This window comes from Phytophthora sojae, assembly GCF_000149755.1.
Source record: "Phytophthora sojae unplaced genomic scaffold PHYSOscaffold_6, whole genome shotgun sequence".
In the NCBI taxonomy this organism is placed as follows: Eukaryota; Oomycota; class Peronosporomycetes; order Peronosporales; family Peronosporaceae; genus Phytophthora; species Phytophthora sojae.
The window spans coordinates 2,188,545-2,203,959 of NW_009258120.1; the positions used below are offsets into that span (position 1 = coordinate 2,188,545).

Below are 15,415 nucleotides of genomic sequence, written 5' to 3' on the forward strand. Positions count from 1 at the left end.
GCGGACGGCGCTGCTACTACTCTGCCAGCGCCCGTGAGCTCGGCTGGTTCTTTCCTTGGACAATCAACCCGGCTGACTGGGTCTGAGGCTCCGGCCCCTCCAAGCGAGTCTCCCGCATCATCTGCCGCCAATCCTGTGTCGGCTGGTGCGGTTTCTACGCCCGTGTCCGCTTCTGCTTCGCGCCGTCGCCGCAGCAAGTCGGTCGACCAGGTTCACCGAGCTCGGCTGGATACTCTGACACCCGCCGAAAAATTACTTCGCTACTCAAACCCGAAGTCAGCGACGGCGGCTGGTTCTCAGCGCAAGCCCAAGAAGCCACTCGAGCAGCCGTACGCGTGTCCACTTCCTGGTGAGGTCGGCCATGAGGACGCGTTGGTCCAGCTTGAAAAGGCTGCCCAAGAGACTGACGCCGCATGCGACCTATCGCTCCGGTCGAGCTTGAACTTAGCCGGGTTGACTGTCGACGATGTGAATGTGGAGGCCGGCGACGAGGTTCACTCGCTGGAAGAGGACCTCTTGTTCGAGTTCACCGAAGTGCCTGGTTCCGCCGAGCTTCCGAGGGGGCCCGCCGGCCCGACCGTGAGTGTACCGCCCGTGTAACTCGTGCCTTACTCTTCCTCCCCGGTGCAGACGCCTTCAAGCGGAGTGGCTGTTGTATCGTTGCCTGGATCTGCTGACCTTGCTGCAACTCCGTCCGCTTTTTCTCTTCCTGCCTCGGTTCCGTTCCCGACTCGTGTCCAGTGGGTTCCTCCCTCGACCAGCGTGCCGAGCGCGGCTGTGGTGACATCGACTGTCGGCGCCGGAGGACAACCGGGTTCCTCTGCTCCCGATCCGGTGCTTGCTACAACGCATGCTGTGATTGCGCCGAGCTCGACGGCTGGAGTCTCGGCTGCGGGTACAATTAACAGCTCCGCTGCGATTCCGCCTCGGGTTTCGCAGTCTTCTCCGGGTTCGGCCGCTCACCGGCTCTTGACATGTACTCGTTCCCGGTTTGCCAATCAAGCCCAGAGTCGTCGTGGCCCGTCAGGGGTGGCGTCGACTGTAGTCACCCCAATGCCGAGCACTCCGTCGGTGGCCTCGACCCGGCCAGCGGTTCCTCCTAGCTCAGCTGGGATGACTTCCCATCGGGTCGCCCTTTACGCTCCACTGCGGCTACTGCCCGAGTGTTGAACGCTCACTGCTTGGATCTGTTCGAGACTCCTGACTATCTCGTCCTCCGGTCCGCTCGGTGTAGCTCTTCCTCTGGTTCGTCGGGCTCGGCTCTTGGATTGAAAGCTCCTGGAACCTCAGCACATCCGTTGTCTGTGTCCGAGAGCTCTGAATCTGAGGCTGACGACCCTGGATCTGCTGACGAGCTCAGTTGGGCCGACCCTGACGCATTTCGCCGGGCTTCGTTAGCTTCTGCGCTCCCACCTCCGCACGGGAAGATCCAGAGCTACATGGCTGCTCGTCAATCGCCTCTCGTTCCGTCCAGCGAGTCAGGTGACTCAGACTCACAGCCGAGTTCCAAGAAGCAGAGCGGTAAGGGCAAGCGCAAGCGGAGGCGCAAGCACAAGCTCAAGCACGGGCATAAGCACAAACACAAGTCGATGTCGAAGTCGAAGTCGGCAGGGTCAAAGAAGTCGAAGAGGTCTGCGTCTCCGGACTCGGCTAAGGACCCCCGCCCGTCCAAGCGTCAGCGAGGTTGGACTGGGGACTCGGCCGTCGGTCCGGCTGAGGTTTCGGCCGCTTCCAGCTCGACTAACAACTCGGCTGGGAGCTCTGGCATCCCATCGAGCTCGGCTGTTTCGCCGTCGCCTATTTCTGCTGGTCCAGCTTCAACCCTGTCGGTGCCTATCGTGACCGCTCATGACGCTGGCGCCCACGTTCTCCCTCAGTAGCCTGCAGCTTTACGCTATTCGCTCGCTCAGCTGCGCACTCGAGCTCGCCAGGCGGTCGGCCGAGATGCCCGGATCACTCCCCAGCTAGCTCAGCTGCGTGACATCCGCTTCGTTCATTACGGGTCTCGGCGGTGCTGGGAGGCAATCCTCAGTCATCAAACGGCCAAGGTCACTGTGGATGACGCGTCGGCGAAGGGTAGTGTGCCGGTTACGCTCTGTTCCCTCGCTGAGATTAAAGCGTTCGCGGACGTCTACCATCCGGATCACCCGGCTCAGCGGCTCCTTCGTCTGCTTCCCAAGACTCCTATCTTCTTCTCCCCTCAAGTCCTCGACGATGCCAAGCGCCGGTTGACGAACTCGGTGAAGTCGGTGACCTTGATGGAGCGTCTCGCAGAAGTATTCGTGAAGATCCGCGGAGAGGCTCCGAACTCGGTTTGTGACAAAGAGGGTCCTACCAAGTTCTTCGTAGCACTGTTCGAGCGGTGTCACTGGATGGTCGAGTCGAGTGTGCTGATGGGGCTACATCCGGCTTTTCACACGGGGCTCCCGTATCACGTGATAGCCGAGATGTATGACACGTGGGTGTTGTACAAGTTGGCTCGCAAGCGTCGAGGCGATGCCCTCCGAAGTCTCATGCCTATCCTGCCGGACGACCTGTTCACTGCAGTGATGAAGCTTCTCGGCGGGCTTGCTGCCCCGGAAATCGACGCGGAGCTCTTCTTCGAGCCGTCGGTCCCGTTGTATCCGCTGGTCAATCTTGCTTGGATTCCTGCGGGCAGAGACTGGTGTGCTGAAGCCGAGTCTATAGACGACTCCGAGCCTCGGCGAGCTTGGTGGTTGACCGACCCAGCGACGCACCCGTACAACACCTGCTTCCGGACGCGTAACTTGGAATTCATGGTTTTCGCTCCCGCTGGTGTGGATCCGCGCCTAGTCGAGGATGCTGTCGATGAAGATGTGGACCTCGACGAGCCTGCGCCTCCCCAGATTTCGTCAAGTGCTCCGACTCCGGTCAACCGTGCAGGAATCCACATCTTCCAAGGTTGTGAAGCTGGTGAGCTCGGCTGGGCCGCTGGCGATGCGGATCCGGCGTCTCCGTTGATCGGGTCGCCTAACGTGTGCTACCCTTCTCCCACGGCTTCCCTCTTTGGTTCGGCGTCACCTGGGTCTCCAGCTGAGTCGAGCGCAGGATCGAGTGTCCCTCTGGCTAACAACTCGGCTATTCCGGCTTCAAGCTCAGCGGACTCGGCTGTGCAGACTGCGGGAGCAGCGGATAGCTCGGTCGGCTCAGCTACGAACACTGAAGGTTCGATTGGTCTCCTCGCAGCGGCTGCTGCTACCGTCGTGTTCTCTGTCGCGCATTCACAGGGTCCTTCGTCTTCGTAACGTGCGGCTCAGCCGCCGAGCTCTTCTTCCTTTCCCAGCATTCTTCGGTGTAATTCATGTAATGTATGCAATTTGACGCAGTAGCTTCCTTCGCCTCTGCTGTCTTCACTGAGTTGGCGGGTTCATCATTTTGGCGCAATAGCTTTAATCCTCGTCTGCAACTTGCACCATTTGCAGACGGTTTTCACGCTTCTTCTGCCGTAAGTAGTCCCCACACGACAAATTCGACAGCGGCTCCCAGGTTGGCTCATCATAGCCGACCCACTTGACCTTGAACTTCCGCTGAGTTTTGGAGGTGCTCGTAGAGAGCGACAACTCGTCGTCCAGGATGGCTTCGACTTCGTATTCATTCATTGCTTCGTCGGGCTCCCAGCTATCTTCAGGAAGGAGTTTCTCGTCAACGTCGAGACGATCCGACTCGGCTAAGTCGGCTACTAGCCTAGTTGTCGACCGCTCGCCGAGTCCCGTGACCGCTTTCAGACGTGACACATGTATCACAGGGTAGAAACGGTATCCGCTCTTGTCCGGGAGTTCGAGCTCGTAGGCAAACTCCTCCACCTTCATCTTCACTCGGAATGGCCCATGCCATCGATGTGCTAACTTCTTGGTCAAGCCAGGTCTGACTCGTTCCATGAACAACCAAACTTGGTCACCTTCCTTGAATAGTGACTTCCTCGACTCGGCTAACTCGTCACCTTCCTCAGTCGACTCGGCTGCTCCCTCGGGTGAGTTCGCTGGGGTAACCGTCCCTTCCTCCCCGGCTGGGACAGCTCTCTGCTCGACTCGGCTGAGTCCGTCAGTGTGTTCCTTTGCTCTCCGTTTCTTCTCCTTCAACTGGAACTCGGCCGCAAGCTTGAAAGCCACCTCTCTCTGTCAGTTTGCTTCTCTGCGCCATTCGGCTAGTGCTTCGGTCGCTAAAGAGTCAGCAGCCGAGTTGTAGAGACGCACTACGTGGAGGTAGCGAACTGAATTCAGCTTGCTGACCAATTTCGTGTGGCGTGCTAACTCGACTTGCAATGCCTCCTTCTTACACGCGATCACCCCCATGGATTGCTGGATCACAAGCCGGGAGTCGCCCACGATGATCAAATCCGTCACCCCGCGCTCAATGGCCGAGGTCACCCCATTGTTCATGCCGGTGTACTCGGCTATATTCACCGTGGTCGATGGGAGGTGCGCGCTCGCAGCGATCTCAATGTTCCAGTCTGACAAACGCCACAGGATCCAAGAACAACTCCCGAACCCGCCGTGTTTAGCAGTCTTCGCCGATCCGTCAAACGACAGGACGTGTCCCTTGAAGTCTCGGGGTACATGCGTATACAGCAATTCTGGGTCCATGCGGACCACAGCCGAGTTCTTGGACGGTGGAGTGACATGCGTTAGTAGCTCGTCCAATCCCACTGCCGGCGTGATGGACGCTTGGAGCAACTGGGTGAAATCCGTGTCCCGTTCGCGGACCCGCTTGACCTTTAGGTGGAACGGTGATAGCAGTACCGCAAAGCTGACTGCTCTGCCGTAGAGAGACTTCGACTGGAACACCCATTCGAGAGTCGAGTAGCGGGTGTAAACATGGATGGTCTTCCCGGCGAGCAACGTGTGGCAGCTGTAGCAAGGCGAGAACTTCTTTCTCGGCGGGATGGTAGCCGAGTTCATTATCCTTAAGGACTCGGCCGCAGAACCGCACTGGATGGAGCTTCCCGTCGTGGAGCTGCATCAGCGTGCTACTCAGAGCCCACTCATTGGCGAATAGCATAACCTGGACGTCCTCAGCCGAGTTGAAGTGGCGGAGTACGGGTGCGTTGACCACCTGCTGTTTTAGCTCGGCGAACGCCGCTTTTGCGGCCGTCAGATCACCGCCGGGTCCGAAATCTTCGTCCTTCAGCTGATAGAGGACCGCCCCATATACAGCCAGGTTCTGGATGAACCGGCCGTAGTAGTTCAGCGCTCCTAAGAATGCTTGCATCCCCTTCTTCGTCGTCGGGAACGGTAGCCCGGCTATCGCCAGCATCGTTTTCTGGTCGGCTTAGATTCCAGCCGAGGTCACCCCATGTGACAGGAAGTCGACTTTAGGTTGGACGAAGATGCTTTTCGGGAAGCTGACGCTGATGCGGCATTCAGTGAAGCGTTGCAGCAATCGGTCAAGCGTCCCCAAGCAATCGTCGAACGTCCTCCCACCGAAGCAGATATCGTCCACAAACGATCGCCGGTCGAAAACCGGTGCAAGGCACGATTCATCAGGTTCGCCCGTCCGGAACATGTCGGCTTCTGGGCTGTTAATGAATTCTTCCAATGGGTCAAACTCAGCTTGAGCTCGGCGGTCGGCCTCAAACTTGGTCTGGCCACTGGCTTCAAAGTCGATGTCGGCTGCGAGCCGTTTCCGCGGAGCTTCTGAGGCGGCTTCCGCTTGTTGGATGCGCTTGGCGAACACCTTCCAGCCGCCCTTGGGTTGTACGTAACCCCACAGAACGTTATCAATAAGGCGCTGGTAGATCATTGGGGCATTCTTTAATCCGAAGGGCATCCGCAGCCACTCGAAGTGGCCAATCACGCAAACAAAAGCCGAGATCCAACGCGCCCGTCGAGTCATCATGACCGCCCAGAAACCGCTAGCAGCATCCAAAGAGCAGAACCATAGGTACGCTTCCAACTCCGTGAGGTGATCGTCCACTAGCAGCATGGCATACTCCATGAGCAACGTAATCGCGTTTACCAGCTTGTAGTCGATACACAACTGAATGTCGACCCCATTCTTCGTTAGGACAATCACGATGGGTGATGCCCATGGGCTGTTCGAGAAGGCAATTAGCCGAGCCCGTAACAGCGCCTTGAGCAGCTCGTACAACTTGCCGAGATGCTTCAGCGGAACTCGGCGGGCTCGTTGGCGGATTGGCGGATGCCCCTGTACGTCGATGTCACACACTACGCCGTATGCTGGTGGAGGTAGGACATTACCACTGGAGATCATGATCTTTTCATGGTTCTTCAATACTTCCACCAGCCGAGTAGACTGTGGCCGAGTGTGCGCCGAGCTCCGAACGTTTGACGCTTCATAGTCGAGTGGCGTCGACACCGCTTCAGTCAGATCGGGCAGGAACGCCAACTCGCGAGCATAGTCTTCGAGCTCCAAGTTCGTTGCTTGGTGCTCGAACTCGGCTGAGTCTCCCGCCGAGTCGCCTCGACCATCTGTCTCTTCCTCGTACTTGGCTGCCAGAAGGTAACGTAAGCGCAGGTCTTCCTCCGGGTCTGACGACATGGGCTCGTCGCTCACATCGACCTCATCTTCGAGCCTTGGACTCGGCGGCTTGGGCCCGGGGTCGTTGATGATCGTCCAGTCAGACAAATCGCTGGATTGCTCACTTTCACACTCATCTGCTGCACAGGCGTTTTGGCTGGGCGCTTCTTGACCAGCCGTCACTGTGATCTCTGCTCGACTAGGCGGGCCATTGACCAAGTCAGCAGTAGGCTCCGCGCTCAATGCTAATTCCTCAGGCGCTAGGGTAGCGGTAGCCGAGTTCGCTGGCTCTGTCAGAGTCGAGGGTGGACTATCGGCTGCTTCTGCCTCGGCTCGCTCCTTCGACTCGGCTAACTTCTCCCATTGCTGGGCGCAAGTCAGTGCCGAATCCCGCGGCTTGGTAGACGGCCACGTAGTCACCCCTTTCGGTTCAGGGTAGTTTCTACGGTCCACAGCTGACGGCTGTCGAGCCAGCCACTCGGCGTACAGCTGTTGTTCCTTTTGCAGCAGATCCTTATCCATAGCCGCTTCGTAGGCCATGACTTGCCAATCTTTGTACTTCGCGGAGTGCAACCTGACGTAACCATCGGGCGGTAACACCCCATGCGGCGCCCAGGCAACCACTGGGAAATGTGCTGGGCACCACGTCCAAGTCGGCTCTCGAGATTCACCGGTTCGGTCGGGCCGTCTGTGATGTAGAGGCCGCCCTTCGGTTCATCCGCTGAGTTCTGGGACCTCACGAGAGGTAGGACAACTTCATCTGGCAACTTCGCCACCGAGTTGTACAGATCCAGGCGGATTCCAGCCGGAATCATGAAGTCCGTACCGAGAATCAACTCGACTCCTGCGTGGTGATCGAGGATCCATACTTCAAATTCATACGTGACCTCCCAGCCGAGCGTCACCTTTACCATCGCTCGTGACATCGTCGCCACTTTGCCTTTCCCAATACCTTGAACGCCAATCTGTTGGTCCTGGCATGTGAACCGCTTCAACCGCAGCCTCTTCGCGAACCCTTCGCTTATTGCCGACACATTCGCACCGGTGTCGAGCAATATCTTGTACGCTGGTCGTTCACTGCTCCCATAACGAGAGCTCTCATCCGAACTCGGCGGTCAAACTTTTGTGACGACCACCAGCCGAGTCGCTCCCCAGGGAGCAGCTTCATAACTCTGGTGGCTGTGGTCACATTCGTCGATCGCTGAGTCGCAACTGCATTGCACAATCTTGCTTGGCTTTCTTCTCCACTCTCGCCGAGCTCACCATCAAGTCCATCGCTTTCACAATCCAATACGTCGTCTTCTCCTCGGTCCTCGGGCCTTCCTGCCTCACCCACAAAGGCAAACACAAAGTTCGCCTCTACTGCTGGCTCAGCTGACTGTGTCAGCCCGGTATCATCCAACCGAGTCAGTGTTGGCGGGCCGCCGAGTTTAAATCACTCGGCGTGTAGAGGTCCTGGAGGTCTTCAGGTAACTTGGACTTGTCGACATTGGACTTGACAAATGCGGCGAGCTTCTCATAGCGCTGGAACAGCTCGCATTGACCGACATCGTGCAATTACTTGCAGAACTTGCAGCGACGGCGGCAGTAGTGAACGGAGTGGTTCGCACCACCGCAGGCAGCACAAGGTCCATACGAAGGGCGTTCACGGGAGTCACTGCGCCGCCCAGTCTGGTCACGCCGATCGTATCCTCGACTGGCGCGGTCAGCCGAGCTCGGCTGACCCCTTCGGTGATCACTCCGTGGTGTCCCAGCTGAGTTCCCTCGGTCCCCCGATCTACGTTCGCGGTCGCTGGTGAACCCGGTGTCGATGTAATCGTCTTCCGAGTCTACAGCCGAGTCGGAGTAGCTCGGCTGGCTGCCGTCGCTCTGATCGCTGTCCGATTCGTAGAGGTTGGATCGTCGATTGGATTGGCGTCTCTCAGCCAGCTCATACGGGTAGTCCTCCAGCAGCGCTGTCGCTAGTCGGCGGTCTCGACCATCGTCGCGTCGGCTTCGCCGGTCATCCCGGCGGTCATCTCTGCGTCATTCCCGGTGGTCATCTCGGCGCGGCTCACTCCGCCGAGCTGCCGAGTGCCTTGGCGAATCGGTGCGCTTGGCATCTCGGCTGCGGCTTCCGATGAGACGGTCGCGCTGTTTCTTCCGGCGCTCCCCCAGGATCTTCTGGTTGATGATCTTCTCGACCTTCTTGATGTCGGTGAGCTGTTGCGGATAGAGCAGATCCATGATGTCATCATCTCCGCAGTGCAACAGGAAGTGTTCCGCATGGTCAGCAGCATCCGCTCCACCGGCCTCGTACTGGATTTTCGCCGACTTCGCATATCCCTTGAGACGAACGAGGAAGTCACACACCAGCTCGTTGTCTTTGCGCTGAGCCGAGTAATAGCGAGCTCGTGCCGACTGGTCAAACTGCGAACAGTAGTAGTCGGCGAATGCCTCACTCAGCAGACTCCATTTCCGTTGCGTTTTCTTCGGGAGCTGGCGATACCAGCTCTTCGCGCCTCGCTCCATCTTCAGCGAGAATGGCTCGTACCAGAGGTCTTGTGCCAGCCGAGTTCCTTTCATCTCGTAGATGAACCGCTTAAGCCACTGGAGAGAGTCATCCGGTCGGTAACATTTGCCTTCGAACATAGGGATCTTGTCGAGGGACGCATGGGTGCAAACCTCCAAGTATTCCGTCCGATCACTTTCAGCGTCATCGAAGCTAAGGTGCTTGATGACGTCCTTCACCGACTCTTCAGCCGAGTTCAGGTACTCGCGCCCATCGTCGCTGTCGCTGAGCTCAGCTGCGTCTGCAGCGTCAAACAACTCAGCGTAGCGTCCACTTGGCTGCTTGCCACGCGTTGGCGTCTTCATATGCGAATCTTCGAAATACGGCGTACCCTCAGTAGAGCGGAACACCTCGGCTCTCTTGCGTTCGGGAGTCTTCGGCAGGGGAATCCTGCTGGGGTCTTCGACGGTCTTCGGAGTATCAGCCACTCGTTTCGCAATAGTCTGTCGAGTTCCGACGGCACCCCGCTCGAGACCAAACGAGACTCTCAACCGACGCTTCAACTTGAGGATTTCGCGTGAAGCTCGGCTGGGGTCCCAATCGCCGAGTAGCAGGCTGTTGGGCCGGCTCGTGCACCCGAACCCCATCGCCTTGAGTAGCAGCACCGTGTCTTCGACTAGTTGGTTGATGTCGGTGCTGTTCACCGGCTGAGTCAGCTCGGGCCCTAGCACCGGCCATCTCGCCTGAGCCATCGCCACTGGGGCAAACATCATCATCCACTCGCTCTGAGCTCGCATCTCCTCTCCGAGCCTGCCCATAACCTTGTTCGCACTTGGCGTATCCGCATTCCTCGTCGCTCGCGGGATCAGGGGCGGACGTTCCCCTTGAGCGGTGGCTTGATCTTCGTCGTCCGTATCATTGCCGAGCTCGGCCGCCAGGTTGCGCACAACTGGACGTGGGGTACCCATTCGTCCGACTTGCAGCGACAACTCGTCGACTTCGCTGAGTAGCCCGGCTTTCTCCTCATACTCATCCTCAACATCTTCCTCACTTTCTTGGTCTTGGGCAACCTCCTCATCGAACTGGACGGTGCGCGCCTCGTCCGCCGTCGCGTCCGTGATCATCGCATTCGCCGAGTCCGCCGAGTTGGTCAGTCCAGCCGAGTTACTTCCAACCGTCGCTGGACTCGGCGTAACAATTCCCTTGACCATCTTCACACTCTCTTCTCTTCTTCTCAAACCTTGGTTAGCTCGTACCTACGAAACACAAGCACACCCCTGTTCCCGGGTCGCGGCACCAGTTGTGGTATAGCAGTGCACACAAAGTCGTCAGTTGTGGTAACTTGGCTACAAACACAACAATAGCCGAGCTGGTCGGCTTTGTTGGCCTGCGCCGGGTTGCCCCCGAGCGGTTCGGCCCAACCGGGACAGCGGGTGTCTCGCCTCGCGCCGAGACCTGCCAACCAAGATCACTCCTCCGGAGAACCGCCAAGTTCGACGGCCTCCGTTCACTCAACCCTGTGCCCTCCACCAAAGGATGGACGACGGCGCACGGAGCGCTTTTACAGGTCGCCGAGAGCAAAGGCTTCTCGACTCAGCAATCAGTGCCCGGGACGTACGGGAACACCGGCTCGCAGCGGTGGCGAGACTTTCCTTCGCGCTTGGCGAGACTCGCGCCCAACCCGGGCCGACCTTAATCTCTTGGCGCTGCCAGCCGAGTACCCTACAAGCTATGCATCTCGGGTACCGGCAGCAGACATAACCCGGCCCCGTGCAGGGACTTACCGGAACGTGTACACGTGCTTTAGGCCTAGAAAATTCTGCTCTGTTGTTTGTTATCTCTGTCGGGCGCCCTGAAGGGGCACCTCCACTATTCCTAAGCTCCTATACAAATACCAAATGAAAGTGGGCGGTTTTGGATCTCGGCCGACTCTTCGCTGAGCTCGGCAACGCTTGAGCTCGGCTGGTCCGGATGAACTATCCGGATAATTCTTCGAGCTCGGCTGAGCCGGATAAGGTGTCCGGATAAGCTGCTGAGCTCGGCTGAGCTCGGCTACCGGTACAGTGTACCACTCCAGCCGAGTTGGTCGCGCGAAATCTGGTGTTCTCTACACCACAGAGGCGGAAAAGTATCGTCGAGCACAGCAGGCATTCGGCCGTATCAGTGGAGAGCTCGCGCAGGTTCCGGACGAAGTGTTTGAGTCTGCTATGAGCGACCTTGACAAGTGGTGGTACAATCTGAGGCATGGTAAGACGGATCTCTTGTCGACCCCATCCTCTGGTGACGATGGCTCAGGCAGTGGTGGTGGTGGTGGTGGTGGGAACGATGGTGGCGCTCCGGGTGGGAGTGCGTCCCAGGGAGAGGGCCCGCAAGAAGATCATCACGATGGCAATGCCGAAGAAGGGAACATGCAGGACGAAGACGGATCTGACGATGAGGCACCGACGCAGGTCGTCGATTCGACAACCCAAGCTGCCGATAATGAAGGTTGTTCACGCGGGCTAAGCGTTCGACTGTCAGGCAATGTCAGACGGCAAGGCAGCCCCCCTCTCGACCGTGCAGCGCAGAAGGAAAAGGCAAAAAAGGCTTTGAAGGAGTACAACAATGGCACAAACCTACGGGCTTTATTACGCGAAAAAGATGTGTGTGAAGTGGTGGCTACACTTCACGATGTTAAACCCGGTGTTCGTGAGACAGGGTCCTTCCTGGCTACGTTGCAAGTAAAGTCTCACGGGCAAGGCACACCCATTGAGTGGCGCGTCGACGCTGAATTCGTCCCAGACACAGTCCAGTTTCGTCTACTGGAGTCTGTAGTTGACAGCGCGCTGGAGCAACTTCTCGGCGGCCTTGCGAAGAACGAACAGATCGAGCTAGACAGTGAGGGCGAAGCCGCTGCAGGCGGCGATTGTTACGTGGCGGCTATTGCTAAGGTCGGCCAGTTCAGGCGTGACCAAGTGGAGTCGATAAATTGGTTGTGGAACCTACAAGCTACATGTCGTGATGCTTTAATAGGCAACCCGGAGCGTTGCTCCGGGAGGGTACACAGATCGACGAATAGTTTCATGGACGGATAATAGTTTAGTCAATCGTAAAGTTGTTTTGTTTTAATCCTTGAAAGCACTACCAGCCCAACTCTCTAGTTGATTCTAACGTGGGCATCTACTGCGTCTGCTTCGCAGCCGCAGCATCTGCCCGAGAATGCGTAATTGAACAACTAGTTGCGCACATCGAAATGTATCGATACGGAAATGATGTTTCAGCCAAACATTTGTGAGGCTGGTAACCAACAAGCCCCGCTCTTCTTTATCGTGGTGGGTTCTCAGGAACCGAAAGTCACCAATTGAGGTTGCCTGGTCTGATGAGGCCATCGGTGACCAGCTTTGCGTAAATAAAATTTGCAATAAAACTATTGATAGCATTGGGGTCAACAATTACAATTAGAAAATTGGCTGCAATGATTTTATTGTATTGTACAAGACAGTTGACTTGATAACTGTATGCGTGGGTAGCCAATCAAATGGTCCATACAGACCCCTATACAAACCACAAGAATACAATTCAATGCCTACATTGTACAATTAAAATTGTAGCGTGACGACAAATCTCAATCATTTTTTCAATGTAAATTGACGCAACGCTGTCGGTGACATAACACCCTGGTCAGCGTCCAATGGCTGCGTTGGCACCAGCAACGAGAGAGCTATTTCATTCATTTTGCAGTGCTCATTTTTGTACAATGTTGTGTGCTAACGATAAGACGAGAGAGCAACAGTAGCGGAACGAAGGAGAGAGGCATGGTGCGCTGATCTTGGCCCTTTTTTAACTTGAGGATGTTAGCTAAGTGACAATAATGATCCTCAATTCAAAAACAAAACAAACAAACAAACTTTTAACTTGAGGGCTTGGGGAGTAAATTGCGGAATGATAAATACGCTAATGGGCCAATTCCTTGGAAGTGGATGCTTCAACGCAGGGAAAAAAGTCTTATTCAAACGAACGATGCTCGTGTCACTGTCGAGTTGAGCTGATTGGTTTGGCGACAGACACGAGGTTGGGCATCTTCGGCTAAGAGTGATTGGGTATTGAGCAAATGGACATGTAAAAAGTGCAGCCTGCACCTAGACAAGTCACGTTGGTCATCTTCAGCTAAGCTTGGTCCATTATGGCGCAAATGGATACGCCTTCAGTGAAGCCATTAGGTCCGCAAGTGTTTTAATGCAGGTTTTGGTAAATAATAAACGATTAGTATCAACCTTTGGTAAATAATGTGCATAAATCTTAGCATTTATCGACGGGTACCCGATTCCGGCAGATATTAGCTTAAACATTACAATTAAGAAAGAGATACCCGATTTGGTTCCCGGTTTTGGGAAGTTACAAGTTTTTTGCCGGGGCCAAGCACAGGTCTTCGACCTGTGAATTTGTTGCTCGTGGCTTCGCCGCGAGGTAAGAGCTGCTCATGCCCCTCCCTTTCCGTGTGCCGGTGCATTTACCGAGCTATTGGAGAACTGGCCGTGCAATGAACTGCGTGGCTTCGGATTCGACCTGACGTACTCGGATCTGTATTGCTTCCGCGACTCGGCCTGGCTAAATGATGACGCGCGAAGGCATTTGCGGTGGTGCTTGCTAGCTACAAGAATAATGTGACGATTACGGCCACACCACAAGGGCATGGTGAGGCTACACAGCAGAAACGAAGTCGTAAGGGCCTGCTTTCATCCAACGCACTGGAGGACGTCATTTCAGGTTCAGGTGATTCGACGTATGCATTTGTGCTGCTGCCCGTCAATTTCGGGGGCGCTCACTGGGGATGTCTCGTTGTCGACCTAGATGCCAAACAAGTGAAGACGTACGACAGCAAAAATGGCAAGCGCAATAAGCAGAGGTTGAAGAAGATCGCGAGTGAGATTATTGCTGCAGATGCGACTATGACGAGCTACACGACTGTCGAGGTGACCGAGCCTCGTCAGTCCGACAGTGATAGCTGCGGTGTTTTCGTGTGTCGCTTCTTCTGGACCTGTGTTAGCGACGACGCTCCAAGTGATGTAACGCCGACGGGTATCACCAAGCTACGCTGGGCAATGCTGGAAGCAATCCTGAAGACGAATCGTCGCTAGTTGCAAGAAGATGACGGAGGCATAGTGCATTTTGAGGCTGAACTCAATACATGGACACTACGTGGATGACATCTGGACAACACCTGGAGTTACGTGATCGAGCCATACTTGAGTGATGGCTTCACTTGCCGGTTCTCACCATGCCGACGAAGTCGACGCTTATCACTCTGGCTTTTGCTCAAGTAGCGCTCACATGAGTATACCAGGTATTGATACCTGCACGAAACCCGGACTCTACTGCTCAAGACTGATTGGCTAGAGCTCTTCCGACACGAGCCGAGCGCCGTCACTTCCACTTTTGCTCAAGTTCTGCACCCATGATTCTTCCAGGTTTTCCACGCGCATTATACCTGGTCAGGTAATTTATGTCGGTCGCATAGATTACTTTCATCGGATTCGGCAGGGTTTCGAAAAACATGTAGTAACCTGGAATAAAACTTGGGCAATACCTGTGGAATCAGTTTTCTGAGAAAAATCTGAATCTGGCGCTAAGGCTGTTCAAAAGAAAAGTATGCAAGCGGTTGCTGGTGCTGATGGCGAATTCAAGGCGGTGAAGGACAAAATGGCGCAAGATAGTCTAGCTGTGGATTTCTACTGCAGGGGCACGCTACTGTCTTCTCGATCTTTTTTCGCCTCTCGTCTCTCAGTTCATGTTTACGTATATTCGTTTAGGAGCGCAGTATTTATTATCCACACTTACTTCCGTACTCCATGTGCGACGCCCTTGCCCTCATCCTACTGCGCCGCGCCCTTATGCCGTGCAAATAATCACTGATCTCACAAAACTCGACATGCGTGGACATCTTCCTCTGCAACAACGTACAGTGTAGTCTTGCCCCGAGTAATCGAGGTGGGGAGAACGATGAAGCAGGAAACCAAGTGCCGTATAAGGAGAGGCGAGTTAAAATTTGGTGAGATTAATGCTAAACGAACAAGTTAATAAAAATGTGCAGTTTTCGCTACTCTGTGACATTCGCGGCACTGAAGTTTGCACAAGTGGGGCGAGGTGTTGGGATCTACGGGCAACACTACATCAAGGGCGGATAAATTGACGCGCGGATGGGATTACTGCAGGGAAAACTTGCTGCGTAGTAATGGATCGCTCTCGTCGTACCAGCAGAGACTCCTGGATTCTTGCAATATTTCCGACGCGGTGGACATTTGGTGCGGAAGCAAGGCAACGGGTCTTTACGCAGGAGGCGTGCCCAACTACACTACGGGGTGTTACGCATGTCGCTGTGGGGAACACGGTAGTGGCGCTCCACCACCACCTACTGCACCAGCGGCACCCTTGTGGTAGATGTTATAG

General features: G+C 55.8%; 1 protein-coding gene across 1 annotated transcript; it reads right to left on the minus strand.

Annotated features, from left to right (window-relative positions):
• Nucleotides 1–8,523: 8,523 nt before the first annotated feature.
• Nucleotides 8,524–10,200, minus strand: PHYSODRAFT_246093 (hypothetical protein; the record flags this gene model as incomplete). The annotated part of the gene is made up of 1 exon (XM_009532663.1): nt 8,524–10,200. The coding sequence occupies one exon, from the start codon at nt 10,198–10,200 to the stop codon at nt 8,524–8,526; it is 1,677 nt and encodes a 558-aa protein (XP_009530958.1).
• Between the last annotated feature and the right edge of the window lie 5,215 nt (nt 10,201–15,415).